Source organism: Oncorhynchus keta, unplaced genomic scaffold, assembly GCF_023373465.1.
Source record: "Oncorhynchus keta strain PuntledgeMale-10-30-2019 unplaced genomic scaffold, Oket_V2 Un_contig_3473_pilon_pilon, whole genome shotgun sequence".
In the NCBI taxonomy this organism is placed as follows: domain Eukaryota; kingdom Metazoa; phylum Chordata; class Actinopteri; order Salmoniformes; family Salmonidae; genus Oncorhynchus; species Oncorhynchus keta.
The window spans coordinates 217063-243168 of record NW_026287276.1 but is presented as its reverse complement, the minus strand read 5'-3'; the positions used below and the strand labels follow the sequence as shown (position 1 = coordinate 243168).

The 26106-nt window shown below is 44.6% G+C and overlaps 1 protein-coding gene and 1 long non-coding RNA gene across 7 annotated transcripts in view; one reads left to right on the top strand and one right to left on the bottom strand.

The window, feature by feature from the left end:
* LOC127924008 (alpha-actinin-2-like) overlaps positions 1 to 18367 on the top strand; it is a 65736-nt gene extending 47369 nt beyond the window's left edge. Inside the window, exons 6-13 of the mRNA XM_052508349.1 lie at positions 735 to 822; positions 4190 to 4268; positions 8313 to 8394; positions 10145 to 10230; positions 11211 to 11303; positions 14037 to 14267; positions 15047 to 15194; positions 18213 to 18367. Coding sequence (XP_052364309.1) covers positions 735 to 822; positions 4190 to 4268; positions 8313 to 8394; positions 10145 to 10230; positions 11211 to 11303; positions 14037 to 14267; positions 15047 to 15194; positions 18213 to 18367 — 962 coding nt within the window. The remainder of the gene's footprint in view (positions 1 to 734; positions 823 to 4189; positions 4269 to 8312; positions 8395 to 10144; positions 10231 to 11210; positions 11304 to 14036; positions 14268 to 15046; positions 15195 to 18212) is intronic.
* Positions 6399 to 7891, bottom strand: LOC127924006 (uncharacterized). Of its 6 annotated transcripts, none has more exons than XR_008116527.1 (3): positions 7843 to 7891; positions 7363 to 7394; positions 6399 to 6498 (listed from the first exon to the last, which is right to left on the bottom strand). It is a non-coding gene; the product is annotated as an uncharacterized LOC127924006 (long non-coding RNA). The 6 variants fall into 6 exon arrangements; XR_008116529.1 differs by lacking the exon at positions 7843 to 7891 and adding an exon at positions 7489 to 7537; XR_008116531.1 differs by lacking the exon at positions 7843 to 7891 and adding an exon at positions 7458 to 7506.
* Positions 18368 to 26106: the final 7739 nt, after the last annotated feature.

Here is a 26106-nt window from a genome sequence, read left to right as displayed (position 1 = left end):
TTAGATATTAGAACACATCAGGCCAGTTTCATGAATTAGATATTAGAACACATCAGGCCAGTTTCATGAATTAGATATTAGATATTAGAACACATCAGGCCAGTTTCATGAATTAGACATTAGATATTAGAACACATCAGGCCAGTTTCATGAATTAGACATTAGATATTAGAACACATCAGGCCAGTTTCATGAATTAGATATTAGAACACATCAGGCCAGTTTCCTGCACCCAGATTTCAGTCTTGGACCAAAAGCATCAAGGTGAGATTCTATGTAACGGGCTTCTTGGTACAGGACTAGTCTGTGTCTGGGAGATGGTGAGATTCTCCATGTAAAGGGCTTCTTGGAACAGGACTAGTCTGTGTCTGGGAGATGGTGAGATTCTCCATGTAAAGGGCTTCTTGGTACAGGACTAGTCTGTGTCTGGGAGATGGTGAGATTCTCCATGTAAAGGGCTTCTTGGTACAGGACTAGTCTGTGTCTGGGAGATGATGAGATTCTCCATGTAAAGGGCTTCTTGGTACAGGACTAGTCTGTGTCTGGGAGATGGTGAGATTCTCCATGTAAAGGCCTTCTTGGTACAGGACTAGTCTGTGTCTGGGAAACTGTCCCGTAATGAATGTGGCTGTCGTAGAACAGCATTACAACACAGAACGTGGCCCTTCAGAGTGTTTGATAGAACCGGGACTGTACGGTTGTCACAATAAACATCACAATGTTCTCTCCTGTAGAAACCTCTGCTAAGGAAGGTCTTCTTCTATGGTGCCAGAGAAAGACTGCCCCCTACAGGAATGTCAATGTCCAGAACTTCCATGTCAGGTGAGTCCATTTACTGAGTGAGATTCAAGTCCCATCACAGCATTGTAAATGGTTGTCTATTTGTCTGAGAGAGAGGGAGGAGAGAGAGAGAGAGGATAAGAGGAGGAGAAAGAGAGGTGGACAGAGGAGGAGAAAGAGAGGGGGACAGAGGAGGAGAAAGAGAGGGGGACAGAGGAGGAGAGAGAGAGAGAGAGAGAGAGAGAGAGAGAGAGAGAGAGAGTAGAGAGGTAGAGAGGTAGAGAGGTAGAGAGACAGAGAGGTAGAGAGGTAGAGAGGTAGAGAGGTAGAGAGGTAGAGAGATAGAGAGGTAGAGAGACAGAGAGGTAGAGAGGTAGAGAGGTAGAGAGGTAGACAGAGAGAGAGACAGAGAGAGAGACAGAGAGAGAGACAGAGAGAGAGACAGAGACAGAGACAGAGACAGAGACAGAGACAGAGACAGAGAGACAGAGAGACAGAGAGAGAGAGAGAGAGAGAGAGAGAGAGAGAGAGAGAAGGAAGGAGGGGATCTGCATGTTAATTCAGTGTTTATCAGTTGTCCAGCCAGTTCAATAGATGCTTACTTTCCCCCATTTAAGATCAGGGCTTTAAAAAGACTCTTCTTTGCCATTCTTTGGTTTCGATTAAATCTGATAAAGGCCCAGTATCAAAATGTTGTTTTTGTCCCCCTGTGTTTTGTATCATATTGTACAACAGCTGATGAAACTAACACTGTAAAAGTGTGAAAACATTTGCTCAGTGTTTTTTCCTGACAGTTGATTGGTTTAAAGTACAATGTACACAGAACCTTCTAATCAGCAGGTTTACATGGGCAGGAGTCTCAGCTTGCCTGGTGACATCACCAGGTGGTAAATTGGTTAACAGACCAATTAGAAAGAGAGTTCCAAACCTATCTACCAATAACAGCTAGTTTCCAGTTTGACCTCCTCCTCGCTCAGGCCCAGAGAGTCCTAAAAAAATCTGCTTGAGGAATCTTTTTTTTGCTACAACAAAAAAAAAGCAATTTTTTGTCAATTTCAATGGAAAACTAGTACAGTAAGGTTCTTAATTGTTACCCAGAAATTATTTGATATTGATATAAAAATGGATGCATTGGGCCTTTAACTGCTGGGTAGAAGCCTCTTCCTGGACCAATCACAGTGCATTGGGCTGGGTAGAAGCTTTTCCTGGACCAATCACAGTGCTTGGGCCTTTAACTGAAGCCTCTTCCTGGACCAATCACAGTGCATTGGGCTGGGGTAAAAGCCTCTTCCTGGAAATCACAATGCATCTTCCTGGACCAATCACAGTGATGTCAGTCTGGAGAAGCATCCATTTGATTTGAGTTCTGCAGCAGAGAGCAGCAGTACAATGGAAAGGCTTGTTCTCTTTACTGATGATTTGTCACCAGAGATGGTTCGTTTACCTTTTCTACTGGATGTGGCTGGATGGAGTCGGCCTACAGCGCCAACTAGTGGTCGCGTCGGGGACCACAACTAGTGGTCGTGTCGGGGACAACAGCTGTTGACAACTGTAGTGTTGTAGCTAACCCTTTTCCTAACATTAACCTCATTCTCCTAACCTGCTATGTTAATTATCCTAACCTGCTATGTTAATTATCCTGCTATGTTAATTATCCTGCTATGTTAATTATCCTAACCTGCTATGTTAATTATCCTGCTATGTTAATTATCCTAACCTGCTATGTTAATTATCCTGCTATGTTAATTATCCTGCTATGTTAATTATCCTAACCTGCTATGTTAATTATCCTAACCTGCTATGTTAATTATCCTAACCTGCTACTAACCTGCTATGTTAATTATCCTAACCTGCTATAATTATCCTAAATTATCCTGCTTAATTATTAATTAGCCCTGCTATGTTAATTATCCTAACCTGCTATGTTAATTATCCTAACCTGCTATGTTAATTATCCTAACCTGCTATGTTAATTATCCATGTTATTTATCCTAACCTGCTATGTTAATTATCCTAACCTGCTATGTTAATTATCCTAACCTGCTATGTTAATTATCCTAACCTGCTATGTTAATTATCCTAACCTGCTATGTTAATTATCCTAACCTGCTATGTTAATTATCCTAACCTGCTATGTTAATTATCCTAACCTGCTATGTTAATTATCCTAACCTGCTATGTTAATTATCCTAACCTGCTATGTTAATTATCCTAACCTGCTATGTTAATTATCCTAACCTGCTATGTTAATTATCCTAACCTGCTATGTTAATTATCCTAAATTATCCTGCTATGTTAATTATCCTAACCTGCTATGTTAATTATCCTAACCTGCTATGTTAATTATCCTAACCTGCTATGTTAATTATCCTAACCTGCTATGTTAATTATCCTAACCTGCTATGTTAATTATCCTAACCTGCTATGTTAATTATCCTAACCTGCTATGTTAATTATCCTAACCTGCTATGTTAATTATCCTAACCTGCTATGTTAATTATCCTAACCCTGCTATGTTAATTATGCTATGTTAATTATCCTAACCTGCTATGTTAATTATCCTAACCTGCTATGTTAATTGCTATCCTAACCTGCTATGTTAATTATCCTAACCTGCTATGTTAATTATCCTAACCTGCTATGTTAATTATCTAACCTGTTAATTATCCTAACCTGCTATGTTAATTATCCTAACCTGCTATGTTAATTATCCTAACCTGCTATGTTAATTATCCTAACCTGCTATGTTAATTATCCTAACCTGCTATGTTAATTATCCTAACCTGCTATGTTAATTATCCTAACCTGCTATGTTAATTATCCTAACCTGCTATGTTAATTATCCTAACCTGCTATGTTAATTATCCTGCTATGTTAATTATCCTGCTATGTTAATTATCCTAACCTGCTATGTTAATTATCCTAACCTGCTATGTTAATTATCCTAACCTGCTATGTTAATTATCCTAACCTGCTATGTTAATTATCCTAACCTGCTATGTTAATTATCCTAACCTGCTATGTTAATTATCCTGCTATGTTAATTATCCTAACCTGCTATGTTAATTATCCTAACCTGCTATGTTAATTATCCTAACCTGCTATGTTAATTATCCTAACCTGCTATGTTAATTATCCTAACCTGCTATGTTAATTATCCTAACCTGCTATGTTAATTATCCTAACCTGCTATGCTAATTATCCTAACCTGCTATGTTAATAAATCATCAGTATCCTAACCTGCTACCTATTATCAGTCTGAGAACCAATGAACACAAAGCTTTAGTAGGAAATCAAATGTAATTGGCCCTTGACCTTAGAAGACTGTTAGATAAAGGCATTTTAATTGGCTGTTGATGTGGCGGCCCGCTGTGACGATATGATTCTCTCCCCCTGGTTGGCTGTGAAGCTGGAAGGACGGCCTCGCGTTGTGCGCCCTGATACACAGACACCGTCCTGACCTCATCGACTATGCCAAGCTCAACAAGGTCTCTGTGTGGTGTGGCCTGAGTCCGATGCATGCTGGTCTAGGACTGGCTGAGTGCCAGTCTGTTTGTGCCATCAGGCCAACTCCTTGTCATGGTATGATGGCACAAATAGACTGGTACTCAGGCTAGTCTGGTCCAAGACCTGGGCTGAAGTGCATGTTGGGAGATGCAGCCACCAACCACCACACTAACCCCACTGCCCTGTTAACTACATAGAGATTCACTGGTCAAGAACTCTGTTTACTACATAGAGATTCACTCAGGGTTAACCCATACCAGAACGTGGTTAGCCTTGATAAAGAACAAGGTTTTAATTGAGCAGGTTAACCATACCAGAACCAATGGTACCAGAGCAGGGTTGATTGACACTGCTGAGCAGAACAAGGTTTGTCCATATTCTCTCCCCTGGTTAACCCATACTGGAAGAACGGCCCTGACTATATAAACATAACTTGTGCCAACCCTGGAACCCAGACAAAACATATATAAACCAAGCCCTAAACCTCTATAATGACTATATAAACCAAGCTATAACGACTATATAAACCTGCTATAATGACTTTATAAACCAAGCTATAATGACTATATAAACCAAGCTATAATGACTATATAAACCAAGCTATAATGACCATAAACCAAGCTATAAACTTTATACCAGACTATATAAACCGCTATAATGCTATAATGACTATATAAACCAAGCTATAATGACTATATAAACCAAGCTATAACGACTATATAAACCAAGCTATAATGACTATATAAACCAAGCTATAATGACTATATAAACCAAGCTATAACGACTATATAAACCAAGCTATAATGAATGACTTTATAAACCTGAGCTATAATGACTATATAAACCAAGCTATAATGACTATATAAACCAAGCTATAATGACTGATGGCTATAATGACTATATAAACCAAGCTATAATGACTCAAACCAAGCTATAATGACTATATAAACCAAGCTATAATGACTTTATAAACCAAGCTATAATGACTATATAAACCAAGCTATAATGACTATATAAACCAAGTATAATGACTAGATGCTATAATGACTATATAAACCAAGCTATAATGACTTTATAAACCAAGCTATAATGACTATATAAACCGAGCTATAATGACTTTATAAACCAAGCTATAATGACTATATAAACCAAGCTATAATGACTTTATAAACCAAGCTATAATGACTTTATAAACCAAGCTATAATGACTATATAAACCGAGCTATAATGACTTTATAAACCAAGCTATAATGACTATATAAACCGAGCTATAATGACTTTATAAACCAAGCTATAATGACTTTATAAACCGAGCTATAATGACTTTATAAACCATGCTATAATGACTTTATAAACCAAGCTATAATGACTATATAAACCAAGCTATAACGACTATATAAACCGAGCTATAATGACTTTATAAACCAAGCTATAATGACTATATAAACCGAGCTATAATGACTTTATAAACCAAGCTATAATGTCTATATAAACCAAGCTATAATGACTTTATAAACCAAGCTATAATGACTATATAAACCAAGCTATAATGACTATATAAACCAAGCTATAACGACTATATAAACCAAGCTATAATGACTATATAAACCAAGCTATAACGACTATATAAACCAAGCTATAATGACTATATAAACCAAGCTATAATGACTATATAAACCAAGCTATAATGACTATATAAACCAAGCTATAATGACTATATAAACCAAGCTATAACGACTATATAAACCGAGCTATAATGACTATATAAACCAAGCTATAATGACTATATAAACCAAGCTATAATGACTATATAAACCAAGCTATAATGACTATATAAACCAAGCTATAATGACTATATAAACCAAGCTATAATGACTATATAAACCGAGCTAAAACTTTTTTGAATTTTATTTATCTGTTATTTATCCGTTATTTTACCAGGTAAGTTGACTGAGAACAGCAACGACCTGGGGAATAGTTACAGGGGAGAGGAGGGGGGATGAATGAGCCAATTAACAAATGTAGAAACCGAGCCAGGAGAAAAAGCAACAGGAAATGAATTATTACCACCTGGGATATTAGAACACCTGGTTGGTATCATCTGGGATATTAGAACACCTGGTTGGTACCATCTGGGATATTAGAACACCTGGTTGGTATCATCTGGGATATTAGAACACCTGGTTGGTATCATCTGGGATATTAGAACACCTGGTTGGTACCATCTGGGATATTAGAACACCTGGTTGGTACCATCTGGGATATTAGAACACCTGGTTGGTATCATCTGGGATATTAGAACACCTGGTTGGTATCATCTGGGGATATTAGAACACCTGGTTGGTACCATCTGGGATATTAGAACACCTGGTTGGTACCATCTGGGATATTAGAACACCTGGTTGGTATCATCTGGGATATTAGAACACCTGGTTGGTATCATCTGGGGATATTAGAACACCTGGTTGGTACCATCTGGGATATTAGAACACCTGGTTGGTATCATCTGGGATATTAGAACACCTGGTTGGTACCATCTGGGAACACCTGGTTGGTACCATCTGGGGAGAACACCTGGTTGGTATCATCTGGGGATATTAGAACACCTGGTTGGTATCATCTGGGATATTAGAACACCTGGTTGGTACCATCTGGGATATTAGAACACCTGGTTGGTACCATCTGGGGATATTAGAACACCTGGTTGGTATCATCTGGGATATTAGAACACCTGGTTGGTACCATCTGGGATATTAGAACACCTGGTTGGTACCATCTGGGATATTAGAACACCTGGTTGGTATCCATCTGGGGATATTAGAACACCTGGTTGGTACCATCTGGGATATTAGAACACCTGGTTGGTACCATCTGGGATATTAGAACACCTGGTTGGTATCATCTGGGAATATTAGAACACCTGGTTGGTACCATCTGGGATATTAGAACACCTGGTTGGTATCATCTGGGATATTAGAACACCTGGTTGGTATCATCTGGGATATTAGAACACCTGGTTGGTACCATCTGGGATATTAGAACACCTGGTTGGTACCATCTGGGATATTAGAACACCTGGTTGGTATCATCTGGGGATATTAGAACACCTGGTTGGTACCATCTGGGGATATTAGAACACCTGGTTGGTATCATCTGGGATATTAGAACACCTGGTTGGTACCATCTGGGATATTAGAACACCTGGTTGGTACCATCTGGGATATTAGAACACCTGGTTGGTACCATCTGGGATATTAGAACACCTGGTTGGTACCATCTGGGATATTAGAACACCTGGTTGGTATCATCTGGGATATTAGAACACCTGGTTGGTACCATCTGGGGATATTAGAACACCTGGTTGGTATCATCTGGGATATTAGAACACCTGGTTGGTACCATCTGGGATATTAGAACACCTGGTTGATACCATCTGGGATATTAGAACACCTGGTTGGTACCATCTGGGATATTAGAACACCTGGTTGGTATCATCTGGGATATTAGAACACCTGGTTGGTACCCTGGTTGGTACCATCTGGGATATTAGAACACCTGGTTGGTACCATCTGGGATATTAGAACACCTGGTTGGTACCATCTGGGATATTAGAACACCTGGTTGGTACCATCTGGGGATATTAGAACACCTGGTTGGTATCATCTGGGATATTAGAACACCTGGTTGGTATCATCTGGGATATTAGAACACCTGGTTGGTATCATCTGGGATATTAAACAGTGTTGGTACCATCTGGGATATTAGAACACCTGGTTGGTATCATCTGGGATATTAGTCTCCTGGGAGAACACCTTGGTATCATGGGATATTAGAACACTGGTTGGTACATGGGATACTATCTGGTTGGTATCTGGGATATTAGAACACTTTAATCTGGGGATATTAGAACAGTGTCTAGGACACCTGGTCTGGATGATGGTTGGTACCAGTGTGGTTTATGAATATGTCAGTTAAACAGTGTTTTTATGTGTCTCGTTATCTCTTCCACTATCTCCTCGAACCAGGATGACCCTCTGGGTAATCTCAACCTGGCCTTTGATGTGGCAGAGAAATACCTGGACATCCCCAAGATGTTGGACGCTGAAGGTAAATATTTTAGATCAGGGGTCTCCAACCTTTTTTAGTATCAGAGCTACTTTTCTTTTTTTATCAAACATTTGGCATTTCGCTACTATTTTTTTCCACCAGGAAACTCTTCCCCAAGTCCTTAGTGAGAAAGTAGTGCGATATGTTTTCTGTCAATATACCTGCCCTATAAAATCTGTGATTTTGGCCCTATAAAATCTGTGATTTTGGCCCTATAAAATCTGTGATTTTGGCCCTATAAAATCTGTGATTTTGGCCCTATAAAATCTGGGATGATTTTTTCCCTTAAAATTTTGGTTTTATATTTTCCCAGGATAATATGTCAAAATTGTGTTTTTTTCCTGTGATTTCCTCGCCAGGATAAAATTAAACTGTGATTTTATGGCCTATAAAATCTTCTTTTAGATTAAATGTCATTTGATTTTATTTAATCAAACATTTGGCCCTTTCATCTCAAAATTCAATTCTTGGAAACAGGATAAAATCTGTGATTTTGCCCTTCTATAAAATCTGTGGATTTTGGCCCTATAAAATCTATTTTGGCCCTATAAAATCTGTGATTTTGGCCCTATAAAATAATGATTTTGGCCATACAAAATCTGTGAAGAAAACTATAAAATCTGTGATTTTGGTAATTCCTATAAAATCCCAACTGATTTTGGCCTTTATAAAAATCTGTGATTTTGGCCCTGATAAAATATGTGATTTTGGCCCTATAAAATCTGTGATTTTGGCCCTATAAAATCTGTGATTTTGGCCTATAAAATCTGTGATTTTGGCCTATAAAATCTGTGATTTTGGCCCTATAAAATCTGTGATTTTGGCCCTATAAAATCTGTGATTTTGGCCCTATAAAATCTGTGATTTTGGCCCTATAAAATCTGTGATTTTGGCCCTATAAAATCTGAGATTTCCCCCCCCCCCAAAATTAGGTTTTATATTTTCCCAAATTGTGTTTTTTTCCTGGGTAAATTTTTCCTAGTTTTAGATTATTTTTGTCTTTCACTCTCAAAATTACAATTATTCGTAGAGAAACAACGGAATTGGATGCTCTGAGTTGATGTTTAAATCATCTGAATAAAAAAAATGGAGGTCTGGAAGAAAACTATCAAATTGAGATGTTCTTGTGTAATTCCCCTTTAATAGCCCAACTAGCCCTTTAATAATCTAGCGAGTGAGGAATCTCTCTCTCTCTCTCTCTCTCTCTCTCTCTCTCTCTCTCTCTCTCTCTCTCTCTCTCTCTCTCTCTCTCTCTCTCTCTCTCTCTCTCTCTCTCTCTCTCTCTCTCTCTCTCTCTCTCTCTCTCTCTCTCTCTCTCCCTCCCTCCCTCTCTCTCTCTCTCTCTCTCTCTCTCTCTCTCTCCTCAAGGCTCTCTTCCCTCTCTCTCTCTCCTCTCTGTCTCCTCCCCCTTTTCCCTCCCTCGCCTCTCTCTCTCTCTCTCTCTCTCTCTTTTTCTCTCTCTCTCCTCCCTCTCCCTTTCCCTCCCTCCCTCTCTCTCTCTCTCTCTCTCTCCCAGCCCAAAGCCCTCCCTCCCTCTCTCTCCTCTCTCTCTCTCTCTCTCTCTCTCTCTCTCTCTCTCTCTCTCTCTTTACGCACAAGGCTCTCCTTTGTTTTACCCACTGAACCTGACCAGTCCTCAGTTTGATTTGATACTCTTGACCTGTAAACGTCAGTGTGATAGTCATCTCAGAGCTTTTTTTTCTGTCCTTTTCTCCCTCATCTTGACAGCCCCACCCCCGTTTGACTCCAGACATCATCAACAGCCCAAAGCCCGACGAGAGAGCTATCATGACCTATGTTTCCTGTTTCTACCATGCTTTTGCTGGAGCAGAGCAGGTAGAGAGACCATTTGAGTGGATGTGGTTTTGGACTGCAGAGTGATTATTGATGGAGCAGAGCAGGTAGAGAGACCGTTTGAGTGTATGTGGTTTTGGACTACAGAGTGATTATTGATGGAGCAGAGCAGGTAGAGAGACCGTTTGAGTGTATGTGTGTTTGGTTTTGGACGGCAGAGTGATTATTGATGGAGCAGAGCAGGTAGAGAGACCGTTTGAGTGTATGTGGTTTTGGTTTTGGACGGCAGAGTGATTATTGATGGAGCAGAGCAGGTAGAGAGACCGTTTGAGTGTATGTGGTTTTGGACTACAGAGTGATTATTGATGGAGCAGAGCAGGTAGAGAGACCGTTTGAGTGGATGTGTGTGTGGTTTTGGACTGCAGAGTGATTATTGATGGAGCAGAGCAGGTAGAGAGACCATTTGAGTGGATGTGTGTGTGGTTTTGGACTACAGAGTGATTATTGATGGAGCAGAGCAGGTAGAGAGACCGTTTGAGTGGATGTGTGTGTGGTTTTGGACTACAGAGTGATTATTGATGGAGCAGAGCAGGTAGAGAGACCGTTTGAGTGGATGTGTGTGTGGTTTGGACTACAGAGTGATTATTGATGGAGCAGAGCAGGTAGAGAGACCGTTTGAGTGGATGTGTGTGTGGTTTTGGACGGCAGAGTGATTAAAGTACCCGTTTGCCAGGCTTGAATTACCACATGAAAATACTACCACCTCACTGTAACTAGGTTCTCACATAATGAATTATTATATTAACATGGATCCCTTTTTGTTCCTGTCTGAAACATTAAAATACTTTTTTATCCAAACAATATAACCAATTAATACTCGGATTTTAAACCTTAGCTGTCATCACGTAGTTTTTTTTTTCGGGTGCTAGGTCACATTAGCATCACACAGCGTCCAGATGGTTTCCATATAATTATCCAAAGGATGGGAGTGTAATGTGACCCGTTGCTGTGTGTCTCTACAGGCGGAGACAGCAGCTAACCGGATCTGTACAATTCTGGGGGTCAACCAGGAGAATGAGAGCCTCATGGAGGAATATGAGAAACTGGCCAGTCAGGTAATCGCCCCTCACACACACAGGGACACGCCATTTCACCCCTCACACACACAGGGGCACACCATTTCACCCCTCACACACACAGGGACACACCATTTCACCCCTCACACACACAGGGACACGCCATTTCACCCCTCACACACACAGGGGCACACCATTTCACCCCTCACACACACAGGGACACACCATTTCACCCCTCACACACACAGGGGCACACCATTTCACCCCTCACACACACAGGGGCACACACAGGGACACACCATTTCACCCCTCACACACACGGGGGCACACCATTTCACCCCTCACACACACAGGGGCACACCATTTCACCCCTCACACACAGGGACACACCATTTCACCCTCACACACACAGGGACACACCATTTCACCCCTCACACACACAGGGGCACACCATTTCACCCCTCACACACACAGGGGCACACCATTTCACCCCTCACACACACAGGGACACACCATTTCACCCCTCACACACACAGGGACACACCATTTCACCCCTCACACACACAGGGGCACACCATTTCACCCCTCACACACACAGGGGCACACCATTTCACCCCTCACACACACAGGGACACACCATTTCAGGAGACAAAATAATATGACTGGTTCCTGATCAATATCAATCATATGGCTGATCAATATCAATCATATGACTGATCAATATCAATCATATGGCTGATCAATATCAATCATGACTTATCAATATCAATCATATGACTGATCAATATCAATCATGACTTATCAATATCAATCATATGACTGATCAATATCAATCATGACTTATCAATATCAATCATATGACTGATCAATATCAATCATGACTTATCAATATCAATCATATGACTGATCAATATCAATCATATGACTGATCAATATCAATCATGACTTATCAATATCAATCATATGACTTATCAATATCAATCATGACTTATCAATATCAATCATATGACTGATCAATATCAATCATGACTTATCAATATCAATCATATGACTGATCAATATCAATCATATGACTGATCAATATCAATCATGACTTATCGATATCAATCATGACTTATCAATATCAATCATGACTTATCAATATCAATCATATGGCTGATCAATATCAATCATGACTTATCAATATCAATCATATGGCTGATCAATATCAATCATATGACTGATCAATATCAATCATGACTTATCAATATCAATCATGACTTATCAATATCAATCATATGGCTGATCAATATCAATCATGACTTATCAATATCAATCATGACTGATCAATATCAATCATATGGCTGATCAATATCAATCATATGACTGATCAATATCAATCATATGACTGATCAATATCAATCATATGACTGATCAATATCAATCATGACTTATCAATATCAATCATATGACTGATCAATATCAATCATATGACTTATCAATATCAATCATATGACTGATCAATATCAATCATATGACTTATCAATATCAATCATATGACTGATCAATATCAATCATATGACTGATCAATATCAATCATATGACTTATCAATATCAATCATATGACTGATCAATATCAATCATATGACTTATCAATATCAATCATATGACTGATCAATATCAATCATATGACTTATCAATATCAATCATATGACTTATCAATATCAATCATATGACTTATCAATATCAATCATATGACTTATCAATATCAATCATATGACTGATCAATATCAATCGAAGAACTGATCAATATCAATCATATGACTGATCAATATCAATTATATACCTGATCAATATCAATCATATGACTGATTAATACCAATTATAAGACTGATCAATATCAAACGATCTGGATCTATACATGAACCATCCAAATATTTGAATATTGACTACTGTAGTTACCTCTGATGTCTACGAAACATAGAACCCATGTTGCCCTCCGTACTGTTACCCTCCATACTGTTACTCTCCATACTATTACCATCCATACTGTTACCCTCCATGCTGTTACCCTCCATACTGTTACCCTTCATACTGTTACCCTCCATGCTGTTACCCTCCATACTAGTACCCTCCATACTTTTACCATCCATACTGTTACCCTCCATACTGTTACTCTCCATACTATTACTCTCCATACTATTACCATCCATACTGTTACCCTCCATGCTGTTACCCTCCATGCTGTTACCCTCCATACCCTCCATACTAGTACCCTCCATACTTTTACCATCCATACTGTTACCCTCCATGCTGTTATCCTCCATACTGTTACCCTCCATACTGTTATCCTCCATGCTGTTACCCTCCGTACTGTTACCCTCCGTACTGTTACCCTCCGTACTGTTACCCTCCATACTGTTACCCTTCATACTGTTACCCTCCATGCTGTTACCCTCCATACTAGTACCCTCCATACTGTTACCCTCCATGCTGTTACCCTCCATACTGTTATCCTCCATACTGTTATCCTCCATACTGTTACCCTCCATACTGTTACCCTCCGTACTGTTACCATCTATACTGTTACCCTCCATACTGTTACCCTCCATGCTACTACCCTCCATACTGTTACCCTCCATACTGTTACCATCTATGCTGTTACCCTCCATACTGGTACCCTCCATACTGGTACCCTCCATACTGTTACCCTCCATACTGGTACCCTCCATACTGTTACCCTTCCATACTGTTACCCTCCATACTGTTACCCTCCGTACTGTGTTCCCACAGCTGTTGGAGTGGATTCGTCGTATGACCCCCTGGCTCGAGAACAAGTCCCCGGAGACGACCATGTCTGCTATGCGTGGTAAACTGGAGGACTTCAGAGACTACCGTAGACAACACAAACCCCCCAAGGTGCAGGAGAAGTGTCAGCTGGAGATCAACTTCAACACCCTGCAGACCAAGCTGAGGATCTCCAACAGGCCTGCCTTCATGCCCTCTGAGGGACGCATGGTCTCAGTGAGTCACACACACACACACACACACACACACACACACACACACACACACACACACACACACACACACACACACACACACACACACACACACACACACACACACGCACGCACGCACACACACACACACACACACACACACACACACACACACACACACACACACACACACACACACACACACACACACACACACACACACACACACACACACACACACACACACACACACACACACACACACACAGAGACCTTCCTGCCCTCTGAGGGACGGATGGTCTTGGTGAGGAGAGGAGAACTAGAGGAAGGACCAGGCAACACATCCCCTGGTCATAATTAGGCATTTAGAGATCTTATTGATTTCATAAACCTCATATTCATGTATGTAATTGACCCTAACCTTGATTATTAGTGATCAATGACCCTCTGGATGGTATTCTGAGAGTCATTTTAACCCTACAGTTTTCACAATGTCATCTTTACCCAAAAACAGAGTTCCCCCGGGGAGGTAAAGTCTGTCTGTCTGTAGGACACCACCATGAATGGTGCTTACTGTACTGTTAAACTGTATCCTGTATCCTGTGTGTGTGTGTGTGTGTGTGTGTGTGTGTGTGTGTGTGTGTGTGTGTGTGTGTGTGTGTGTGTGTGTGTGTGTGTGTGTGTGTGTGTGTGTGGGACATCACCAGTGCGTGGACGGGTCTGGAGCAGGCAGAGAAGGGCTAGGAGGAGGGGCTTACTGTATTGTTAAACTGTATCCTGTGTGTGTGTGCGTGTGTGTAGGACATCACCAGTGCGTGGACGGGCCTGGAGCAGGCAGAGAAGGGCTATGAGGAGTGGCTGCTGAGTGAGATCAGGAGGCTGGAGCGTCTCAACCACCTGGCTGAGAAGTTTCAGATGAAGGCTACTACCCACCAGGGCTGGTCTGTAGGTGAGTCCAGATGAAGGTTACTACCCACCAGGGCTGGTCTGTAGGTGAGTCCAGATGAAGGTTACTACCCACCAGGGCTGGTCTGTAGGTGAGTCCAGATGAAGGTTACTACCCACCAGGGCTGGTCTGTAGGTGAGTCCAGATGAAGGTTACTACCCACCAGGGCTGGTCTGTAGGTGAGTCCAGATGAAGGTTACTACCCACCAGGGCTGGTCTGTAGGTGAGTCCAGATGAAGGTTACTACCCACCAGGGCTGGTCTGTAGGTGAGTCTGGTCTGTAGGTGAGTCCAGATGAAGGTTACTACCCACCAGGGCTGGTCTGTAGGTGAGTCCAGATGAAGGTTACTACCCACCAGGGCTGGTCTGTAGGTGAGTCCAGGGCTGGTCTGTAGGTGAGTCCAGATGAAGGTTACTACCCACCAGGGCTGGTCTGTAGGTGAGTCCAGGACTGGTCTGTAGGTGAGTCCAGGGCTGGTCTGTAGGTGAGTCCAGGACTGGTCTGTAGGTGAGTGCAGGACTGGTCTGTAGGTGAGTCCAGATGAAGGTTACTGGGGCTGGTCTGTAGGTGAGTCCAGATGAAGGTTACCAGGACTGGTCTGTAGGTGAGTCCAGATGAAGGTTACTGGTGGTCTGTAGGTGAGTCCAGGACTGGTGGTCTGTAGGTGAGTCCAGATGAGGTTACTACCCACCAGGGCTGGTCTGTAGGTGAGTCCAGATGAAGGTTACTGGGCTGGTCTGTAGGTGAGTCCAGGACTGGTCTGTAGGTGAGTCCAGGACTGGTCTGTAGGTGAGTCCAGATGAAGGTGGTCTGTAGGACTGGTCTGATGGGTTAGTCCAGGGGCTGGTCTGTAGGTGAGTCCAGGACTGGTCTGTAGGTGAGTCCAGGGCTGGTCTGTAGGTGAGTCCAGGATGGTCTGTAGGTGAGTCCAGGGCTGGTCTGTAGGTGAGTCCAGGACTGGTCTGTAGGTGAGTCCAGGGCTGGTCTGTAGGTGAGTCCAGGACTGGTCTGTAGGTGAGTCCAGGACTGGTCTGTAGGTGAGTCCAGGGCTGGTCTGTAGGTGAGTCCAGGACTGGTCTGTAGGTGAGTCCAGGACTGGTCTGTAGGTGAGTCCAGGGCTGGTCTGTAGGTGAGTCCAGGACTGGTCTGTAGGTGAGTCCAGGGCTGGTCTGTAGGTGAGTCCAGGACTGGTCTGTAGGTGAGTCCAGGACTGGTCTGTAGGTGAGTCCAGGACTGGTCTGTAGGTGAGTCCAGGACTGGTCTGTAGGTGAGTCCAGTAGGTGAGTCCAGGACTGGTCTGTAGGTGAGTCCAGGACTGGTCTGTGAGTCCAGTGAGTCCAGGGCTGGTCTGTAGGTGAGTCCAGGACTGGTCTGTAGGTGAGTCCAGGACTGGTCTGTAGGTGAGTCCAGGACTGGTCTGTAGGTGAGTCCAGGACTGGTCTGTAGGTGAGTCCAGGACTGGTCTGTAGGTGAGTCCAGGACTGGTCTGTAGGTGAGTCCAGGACTGGTCTGTAGGTGAGTCCAGGGCTGGTCTGTAGGTGAGTCCAGGACTGGTCTGTAGGTGAGTCCAGGGCTGGTCTGTAGGTGAGTCCAGGACTGGTCTGTAGGTGAGTCCAGGACTGGTCTGTAGGTGAGTCCAGGACTGGTCTGTAGGTGAGTCCAGGGCTGGTCTGTAGGTGAGTCCAGGACTGGTCTGTAGGTGAGTCCAGGACTGGTCTGTAGGTGAGTCCAGGACTGGTCTGTAGGTGAGTCCAGGACTGGTCTGTAGGTGAGTCCAGGACTGGTCTGTAGGTGAGTCCAGGACTGGTCTGTAGGTGAGTCCAGGACTGGTCTGTAGGTGAGTCCAGGGCTGGTCTGTAGGTGAGTCCAGGACTGGTCTGTAGGTGAGTCCAGATGAAGGTTACTACCCACCAGGGCTGGTCTGTAGGTGAGTCCAGGACTGGTCTGTAGGTGAGTCCAGATGAAGGTTACTACCCACCAGGGCTGGTCTGTAGGTGAGGCTGTTCTCTCTCTGTTCCAGGGATTTTCTAACCTCTCCTCGGGGAACCCCCCCAGATCCCTATTTAGTAGTAGTCCTGATCTGTCTCAGTTGACCAGTTGAATCAGGTGAGCTAGTTGTGGAATAGTTAAATATATTGGAACGGCTCGGGGTCGGTTGGGGGTTGGCTGGGGGTCGGCTGGGGGTCGGCTGGGGGTCGGAAGGTTACTGGGGGTCGGCTGGTCTGTCGGTTGGGGGTTCGGCTGGGGGTTGGTTGGGGGTCTCAGGCTGGGGTTGGTTGGGGGGAAGGCTGGGGGTCGGCTGGGGGTCGGCTGGGGGTTGGTTGGGGGTCGGCTGGGGGTCGGCTGGGATCGGTTGGGGGTAGGCTGGGGGTCGGTTGGGGGTCGGCTGGGGGTCGGCTGGGGTAGGCTGGGGGTTGGTTGGGGGTAGGCTGGGGGTCGGCTGGGGGTCGGTTGGGGGTCGCCTGGGGGTCGGTTGAGGGTCGGCTGGGGGTTGGTTGGGGGTCGAATGGGGGTCACGGAGAAGAGTTTTGAGATCCACTTCTCTATTCAGTCAGTACAATATACCGTACCAGCAGTACCGACCTGAGATGTCCTGGGCTCAACATGGGAGACCATTTCCTCAATAACAAAAATAAAATAAACTGATCTGAACTGAACTGAACTGATCTGATCTGAATTGATCTGAACTGATCTGAACTGAACTGAACTTGATCTGAACTGAACTGAACTGATCTGACTGAACTGATCTGATCTGAATTGATCTGAACTGATCTGAACTGAACTGAACTGATCTGAACTGAATTGATCTGAACTGAACTGCCTATAGAAATGCACATCGATTATCTATCACAATAGAATTGATCAATTCCTAATAGCGAACCTTGATTTTGTTGATGGTTTGTGTGTGTGTGTGTGTGTGTGTGTGTGTGTGTGTGTGTGTGTGTGTGTGTGTGTGTGTGTGTGTGTGTGTGTGTGTGTGTGTGTGTGTGTGTGTGTGTGTGTGTGTGTGTGTGTCCTAGGTAAGGACAGTGTGCTGTCTCAGAAGGACTACGAGTCCTGCTCTCTGACGGAGGTGAGAGCTCTGCTCAGGAAACACGAGGCCTTTGAGAGTGACCTGGCCGCTCACCAGGACAGAGTGGAACAGATTGCTGCCATCGCACAGGAATTAAAGTAAGGAGGGAGGGAGGGAGGGAGGGAGGGAGGGAGGGAGGGAGGGAGGGAGGGAGGGAGGGAGGGAGGGAGGGAGGGAGGGAGGGAGGGGGAGCCATCTTGTCTTTAGCCATCTAGTGGCTAAAGACAGTCAGGACAAGACCACTGACAGACTATCCTACTGGTAGATGCTGTATGTCCTCTAGTGGCTAAAGACAGTCTGGACAAGACCACTGACAGACTATCCTACTGGTAGATGCTGTATGTCCTCTAGTGGCTAAAGACAGTCAGGACAAGACCACTGACAGACTATCCTACTGGTAGATGCTGTGTGGCCTCCATCTAGTGGGTAAAGACAGTCAGGACAAGACCACTGACAGACTATCCTACTGGTAGATGCTGTATGTCCTCTAGTGGCTAAAGACAGTCAGGACAAGACCACTGACAGACTATCCTACTGGTAGATGCTGTATGTCCTCTAGTGGGTAAAGACAGTCAGGACAAGACCACTGACAGACTATCCTACTGGTAGATGCTGTATGTCCTCTAGTGGGTAAAGACAGTCTGGACAACACCACTGGCAGACTATAACCTGCTGGTAGACAGAGAATCCTCATTGTTGCTGCCAAAGTTCACCCAATCTAAAGAAAATATTTGTCCCCTTTACTGGTGTAAAGTTAAAGCAGTTAAAAGCAGCACCAACCAGCCAACAGGTCTATTTGTCCCTGATGTAAACTGGTGTAAAGTTAGAAGCAGCACCAACCAGCCCACAGGTCTATTTGTCCCTGATGTAAACTGGTGTAAAGTTAGAAGCAGCACCAACCAGCCAACAGGTCTATTTGTCCCTGATGTAAACTGGTGTAGTTAGAAGCAGCACCAACCAGCCCACAGGTCTATTTGTCCCTGATGTAAACTGGTGTAAAGCAGCACCAACCAGCCCACAGGTCAGCATGGCCCTGATGTAAACTGGTGTAAAGCAGCACCAACCAGCCCACAGGTCAGCATGGCCCTGATGTAAACTGGTGTAAAGTTAGAAGCAGCACCACCCAGCCCACAGGTCTATTTGTCCCTGATGTAAACTGGTGTAAAGTTAGAAGCAGCACCAACCAGCCCACAGGTCTATTTGTCCCTGATGTAAACTGGTGTAAAGTTAGAAGCAGCACCAACCAGCCCACAGGTCTATTTGTCCCTGATGTAAACTGGTGTAAAGTTAGAAGCAGCACCAACCAGCCCACAGGTCTCTTTGTCCCTGATGTAAACTGGTGTAAAGTTAGAAGCAGCACCAACCAGCCAACAGGTGTAAAGTTAAAAGCAGCACCAACCAGCCCACAGGTCTATTTGTCCCTGATGTAAACTGGTGTAAAGCAGCACCAACCAGCCCACAGGTCTATTTGTTCCTGATGTAAACTGTTGTAAAGTTAGAAGCAGCACCAACCAGCCCACAGGTCTATTTGTCCCTGATGTAAACTGGTGTAAAGTTAGAAGCAGCACCACCCAGCCAACAGGTCTATTTGTCCCTGATGTAAACTGGTGTAAAGTTAGAAGCAGCACCACCCAGCTAACAGGTGTAAAGTTAGAAGCAGCACGACCCAGCCCACAGGTCTATTTGTCCCTGATGTAAACTGGTGTAAAGTTAAAAGCAGCACCAACCAGACCAACTGGTGTAAAGTTAAAAGCAGCACCAACCAGCCCACATGTCTATTTGTCCCTGATGTAAACTGGCGTAAAGTTAGAAGCAGCACCAACCAGCCCACAGGTCTATTTGTCCCTGATGTAAAGTTAGAAGCAGCACCAACCAGCCAACAGGTCTATTTGTCCCTGATGTAAACTGGTGTAAAGTTAGAAGCAGCACCAACCAGCCAACAGGTCTCTTTGTCCCTGATGTAAACTGGTGTAAAGTTAGAAGCAGCACCACCCAGCCAACAGGTCTATTTGTCCCTGATGTAAACTGGTGTAAAGTTAAAAGCAGCACCAACCAGCCAACTGGTGTAAAGTTAGAAGCAGCACCAACCAGCCCACAGGTCTATTTGTCCCTGATGTAAACTGGTGTAAAGATAGAAGCAGCACCACCCAGCCAACAGGTCTATTTGTCCCTGATGTAAACTGGTGTAAAGTTAGAAGCAGCACCAACCAGCCCACAGGTCTTTTTGTCCCTGATGTAAACTGGTGTAAAGTTAGAAGCAGCACCAACCAGCCAACAGGTCTATTTGTCCCTGATGTAAACTGGTGTAAAGATAGAAGCAGCACCAACCAGCCCGCAGGTCTATTTGTCCCTGGTGTAAACTGGTGTAAAGCAGCACCAACCAGCCCACAGGTCTATTTGTTCCTGATGTAAACTGGTGTAAAGTTAGAAGCAGCACCAACCAGCCCACAGGTCTATTTGTCCCTGATGTAAACTGGTGTAAAGTTGACCCTGAACAGCACCAATCAGCCCAGTGTTCTAAATGTGGGTTTGAATGACCCTGAACAGCACCAATCAGCCCAGTGTTCTAAATGTGGGTTTGAATGACCCTGAACAGCACCAACCAGCCCAGTGTTCTAAATGTGGGTTTGAATGACCCTGAACAGCACCAATCAGCCCAGTGTTCTAAATGTGGGTTTGAATGACCCTGAACAGCACCAACCAGCCCAGTGTTCTAAATGTGGGTTTGAATGACCCTGAACAGCACCAATCAGCCCAGTGTTCTAAATGTGGGTTTGAATGACCCTGAACAGCACCAATCAGCCCAGTGTTCTAAATGTGGGTTTGAATGACCCTGAACAGCACCAATCAGCCCAGTGTTCTAAATGTGGGTTTGAATGACCCTGAACAGCACCAATCAGCCCAGTGTTCTAAATGTGGGTTTGAATGACCCTGAACAGCACCAACCAGCCCAGTGTTCTAAATGTGGGTTTGAAAAACCCTGAACAGCACCAATGACCAGCCCAACAGCCCAGTGTTCAAATGTGGGTTTGAATGCCCAAATGTTTGAATGACCCTGAACAGCACCAACCAGCCCAGTTTCTAAATGTGGGTTTGAATGACCCTGAACAGCACCAACCAGCCCAGTGTTCTAAATGTGGGTTTGAATGACCCTGAACAGCACCAATCAGCCCAGTGTTCTAAATGTGGGTTTGAATGACCCTGAACAGCACCAACCAGCCAGTGTTCTAAATGTGGGTTTGAATGACCCTGAACAGCACCAACCAGCCCAGTGTTGTTCTAAATGTGGGTTTGAATGACCCTGAACAGCACCAACCAGCCCAGTGTTCTAAATGTGGGTTTGAATGACCCTGAACAGCACCAACCAGCCCAGTGTTCTAAATGTGGGTTTGAATGACCCTGAACAGCACCAACCAGCCCACAGGTCAGCATGGCCCTGAGTTGAGCACAGCCCAGTGTTCTAAATGTGGGTTTGAATGACCCTGAACAGCACCAACCAGCCCACAGGTTTGAGACCCTGGCCCTGAGTTGAGGACAGCCCAGTGTTCTAAATGTGGGTTTGAATGACCCTGAACAGCACCAACCAGCCCACAGGTCAAATGTGGGTTTGAATGACCCTGAACAGCACCAACAGCCCAGTGTTCTAAATGTGGGTTTGAATGACCCTGAACAGCACCAATCAGCCCAGTGTTCTAAATGTGGGTTTGAATGACCCTGAACAGCACCAATCAGCCCAGTGTTCTAAATGTGGGTTTGAATGACCCTGAACAGCACCAATCAGCCCAGTGTTCTAAATGTGGGTTTGAATGACCCTGAACAGCACCAATCAGCCCAGTGTTCTAAATGTGGGTTTGAATGACCCTGAACAGCACCAATCAGCCCAGTGTTCTAAATGTGGGTTTGAATGACCCTGAACAGCACCAACCAGCCCAGTGTTCTAAATGTGGGTTTGAATGACCCCAACCAGCCCAGTGAACAGCACCAACCAGCCCAGTGTTCTAAATGTGGGTTTGAATGACCCTGAACAGCACCAACCAGCCCAGTGTTCTAAATGTGGGTTTGAATGACCCTGAACAGCACCAACCAGCCCAGTGTTCTAAATGTGTGTTTGAATGACCCTGAACAGCACCAACCAGCCCAGTGTGACCCTGAACAGCACCAATCAGCCCAGTGTTCTAAATGTGGGTTTGAATGACCCTGAACAGCACCAACCAGCCCAGTGTTCTAAATGTGGGTTTGAATGACCCTGAACAGCACCAATCAGCCCAGTGTTCTAAATGTGGGTTTGAATGACCCTGAACAGCACCAATCAGCCCAGTGTTCTAAATGTGGGTTTGAATGACCCTGAACAGCACCAACCAGCCCAGTGTTCTAAATGTGGGTTTGAATGACTCTGAACAGCACCAACCAGCCCAGTGTTCTAAATGTGGGTTTGAATGACCCTGAACAGCACCAACCAGCCCAGTGTTCTAAATGGGGTTTGAATGACCCTGAACAGCACCAACAGCCCAGTGTTCTAAATGTGGGTTTGAATGACCCTGAACAGCACCAACCAGCCCACAGGTTTGAATGACCCTGAACAGCACCAACCAGCCCAGTGTTCTAAATGTGGGTTTGAATGACCCAGCACCAACCAGAGTGTGAGGAACAGCCCAGTGTTCTAAATGTGGGTTTGAATGACCCTGAACAGCACCAACCAGCCCAGTGTTCTAAATGTGGGTTTGAATGACCCTGAACAGCACCAATCAGCCCAGTGTTCTAAATGTGGGTTTGAATGACCCTGAACAGCACCAATCAGCCCAGTGTTCTAAATGTGGGTTTGAATGACCCTGAACAGCACCAATCAGCCCAGTGTTCTAAATGTGGGTTTGAATGACCCTGAACAGCACCAATCAGCCCAGTGTTCTAAATGTGGGTTTGAATGACCCTGAACAGCACCAATCAGCCCAGTGTTCTAAATGTGGGTTTGAATGACCCTGAACAGCACCAACCAGCCCAGTGTTCTAAATGTGGGTTTGAATGACCCTGAACAGCACCAACCAGCCCAGTGTTCTAAATGTGGGTTTGAATGACCCTGAACAGCACCAATCCAGCCCAGTGTTCTAAATGTGGGTTTGAATGACCCTGAACAGCACCAATCAGCCCAGTGTTCTAAATGTGGGTTTGAATGACCCTGAACAGCACCAATCAGCCCAGTGTTCTAAATGTGGGTTTGAATGACCCTGAACAGCACCAATCAGCCCAGTGTTCTAAATGTGGGTTTGAATGACCCTGAACAGCACCAATCAGCCCAGTGTTCTAAATGTGGGTTTGAATGAATGACCCTGAACAGCACCAACCAGCCCAGTGTTCTAAATGTGGGTTTGAATGACCCTGAACAGCACCAACCAGCCCAGTGTTCTAAATGTGGGTTTGAATGACCCTGAACAGCACCAACCAGCCCAGTGTTCTAAATGTGGGACCCTTTGAATGACCCTGAACAGCACCAACCAGCCCAGTGTTCTAAATGTGGGTTTGAATGACCCTGAACAGCACCAATCAGCCCAGTGTTCTAAATGTGGGTTTGAATGACCCTGAACAGCACCAACCAGCCCAGTGTTCTAAATGTGGGTTTGAATGACCCTGAACAGCACCAATCCAGCCCAGTGTTCTAAATGTGGGTTTGAATGACCCTGAACAGCACCAACCAGCCCAGTGTTCTAAATGTGGGTTTGAATGACCCTGAACAGCACCAACCAGCCCAGTGTTCTAAATGTGGGTTTGAATGACCCTGAACAGCACCAACCAGCCCAGTGTTCTAAATGTGGGAATTTGAATGACCCTGAACAGCACCAACCAGCCCAGTGTTCTAAATGTGGGTTTGAATGACCCTGAACAGCACCAATCAGCCCAGTGTTCTAAATGTGGGTTTGAATGACCCTGAACAGCACCAACCAGCCCAGTGTTCTAAATGTGGGTTTGAATGACCCTGAACAGCACCAACCAGCCCAGTGTTCTAAATGTGGGTTTGAATGACCCTGAACAGCACCAACCAGCCCAGTGTTCTAAATGTGGGTTTGAATGACCCTGAACAGCACCAACCAGCCCAGTGTTCTAAATGTGGGTTTGAATGAGTGTTCCCTGAACAGCACCAATCAGCCCAGTGTTCTAAATGTGGGTTTGAATGACCCTGAACAGCACCAATCAGCCCAGTGTTCTAAATGTGGGTTTGAATGACCCTGAACAGCACCAACCAGCCCAGTGTTCTAAATGTGGGTTTGAATGACCCTGAACAGCACCAACCAGCCCAGTGTTCTAAATGTGGGTTTGAATGACCCTGAACAGCACCAACCAGCCCAGTGTTCTAAATGTGGGTTTGACCCTGAACAGCACCAATCAGCCCAGTGTTCTAAATGTGGGTTTGAATGACCCTGAACAGCACCAACCAGCCCAGTGTTCTAAATGTGGGTTTGAATGACCCTGAACAGCACCAACCAGCCCAGTGTTCTAAATGTGGGTTTGAATGACCCTGAACAGCACCAACCAGCCCAGTGTGGCCCTCTGTTCTAAATGTGGGTTTGAATGACCCTGAACAGCACCAACCAGCCCAGTGTTCTAAATGTTCTGAAACAGCACCAACCAGCCCAGTGTTCTAAATGTGGTTTGAATGACCCTGAACAGCACCAACCAGCCCAGTGTTCTAAATGTGGGTTTGAATGACCCTGAACAGCACCAACCAGCCCAGTGTTCTAAATGTGGGTTTGAATGACCCTGAACAGCACCAACCAGCCCAGTGTTCTAAATGTGGGTTTGAATGACCCTGAACAGCACCAACCAGCCCAGTGTTCTAAATGTGGGTTTGAATGACCCTGAACAGCACCAATCAGCCCAGTGTTCTAAATGTGGGTTTGAATGACCCTGAACAGCACCAACCAGCCCAGTGTTCTAAATGTGGGTTTGAATGACCCTGAACAGCACCAATCAGCCCAGTGTTCTAAATGTGGGTTTGAATGACCCTGAACAGCACCAACCAGCCCAGTGTTCTAAATGTGGGTTTGAATGACCCTGAACAGCACCAACCAGCCCAGTGTTCTAAATGTGGGTTTGAATGACCCTGAACAGCACCAACCAGCCCAGTGTTCTAAATGTGGGTTTGAATGACCCTGAACAGCACCAGCACCAATCAGCCCAGTGTTCTAAATGTGGGTTTGAATGACCCTGAACAGCACCAATCAGCCCAGTGTTCTAAATGTGGGTTTGAATGACCCTGAACAGCACCAATCAGCCCAGTGTTCTAAATGTGGGTTTGAATGACCCTGAACAGCACCAACCAGCCCAGTGTTCTAAATGTGGGTTTGAATGACCCTGAACAGCACCAACCAGCCCAGTGTTCTAAATGTGGGTTTGAATGACCCTGAACAGCACCAACCAGCCCAGTGTTCTAAATGTGGGTTTGAATGACCCTGAACAGCACCAACCAGCCCAGTGTTCTAAATGTGGGTTTGAATGACCCTGAACAGCACCAATCAGCCCAGTGTTCTAAATGTGGGTTTGAATGACCCTGAACAGCACCAACCAGCCCAGTGTTCTAAATGTGGGTTTGAATGACCCTGAACAGCACCAATCAGCCCAGTGTTCTAAATGTGGGTTTGAATGACCCTGAACAGCACCAACCAGCCCAGTGTTCTAAATGTGGGTTTGAATGACCCTGAACAGCACCAACCAGCCCAGTGTTCTAAATGTGGGTTTGAATGACCCTGAACAGCACCAACCAGCCCAGTGTTCTAAATGTGGGTTTGAATGACCCTGAACAGCACCAACCAGCCAACAGGTCAATGTGGCCCTGAGTTGAGGACAGCCCA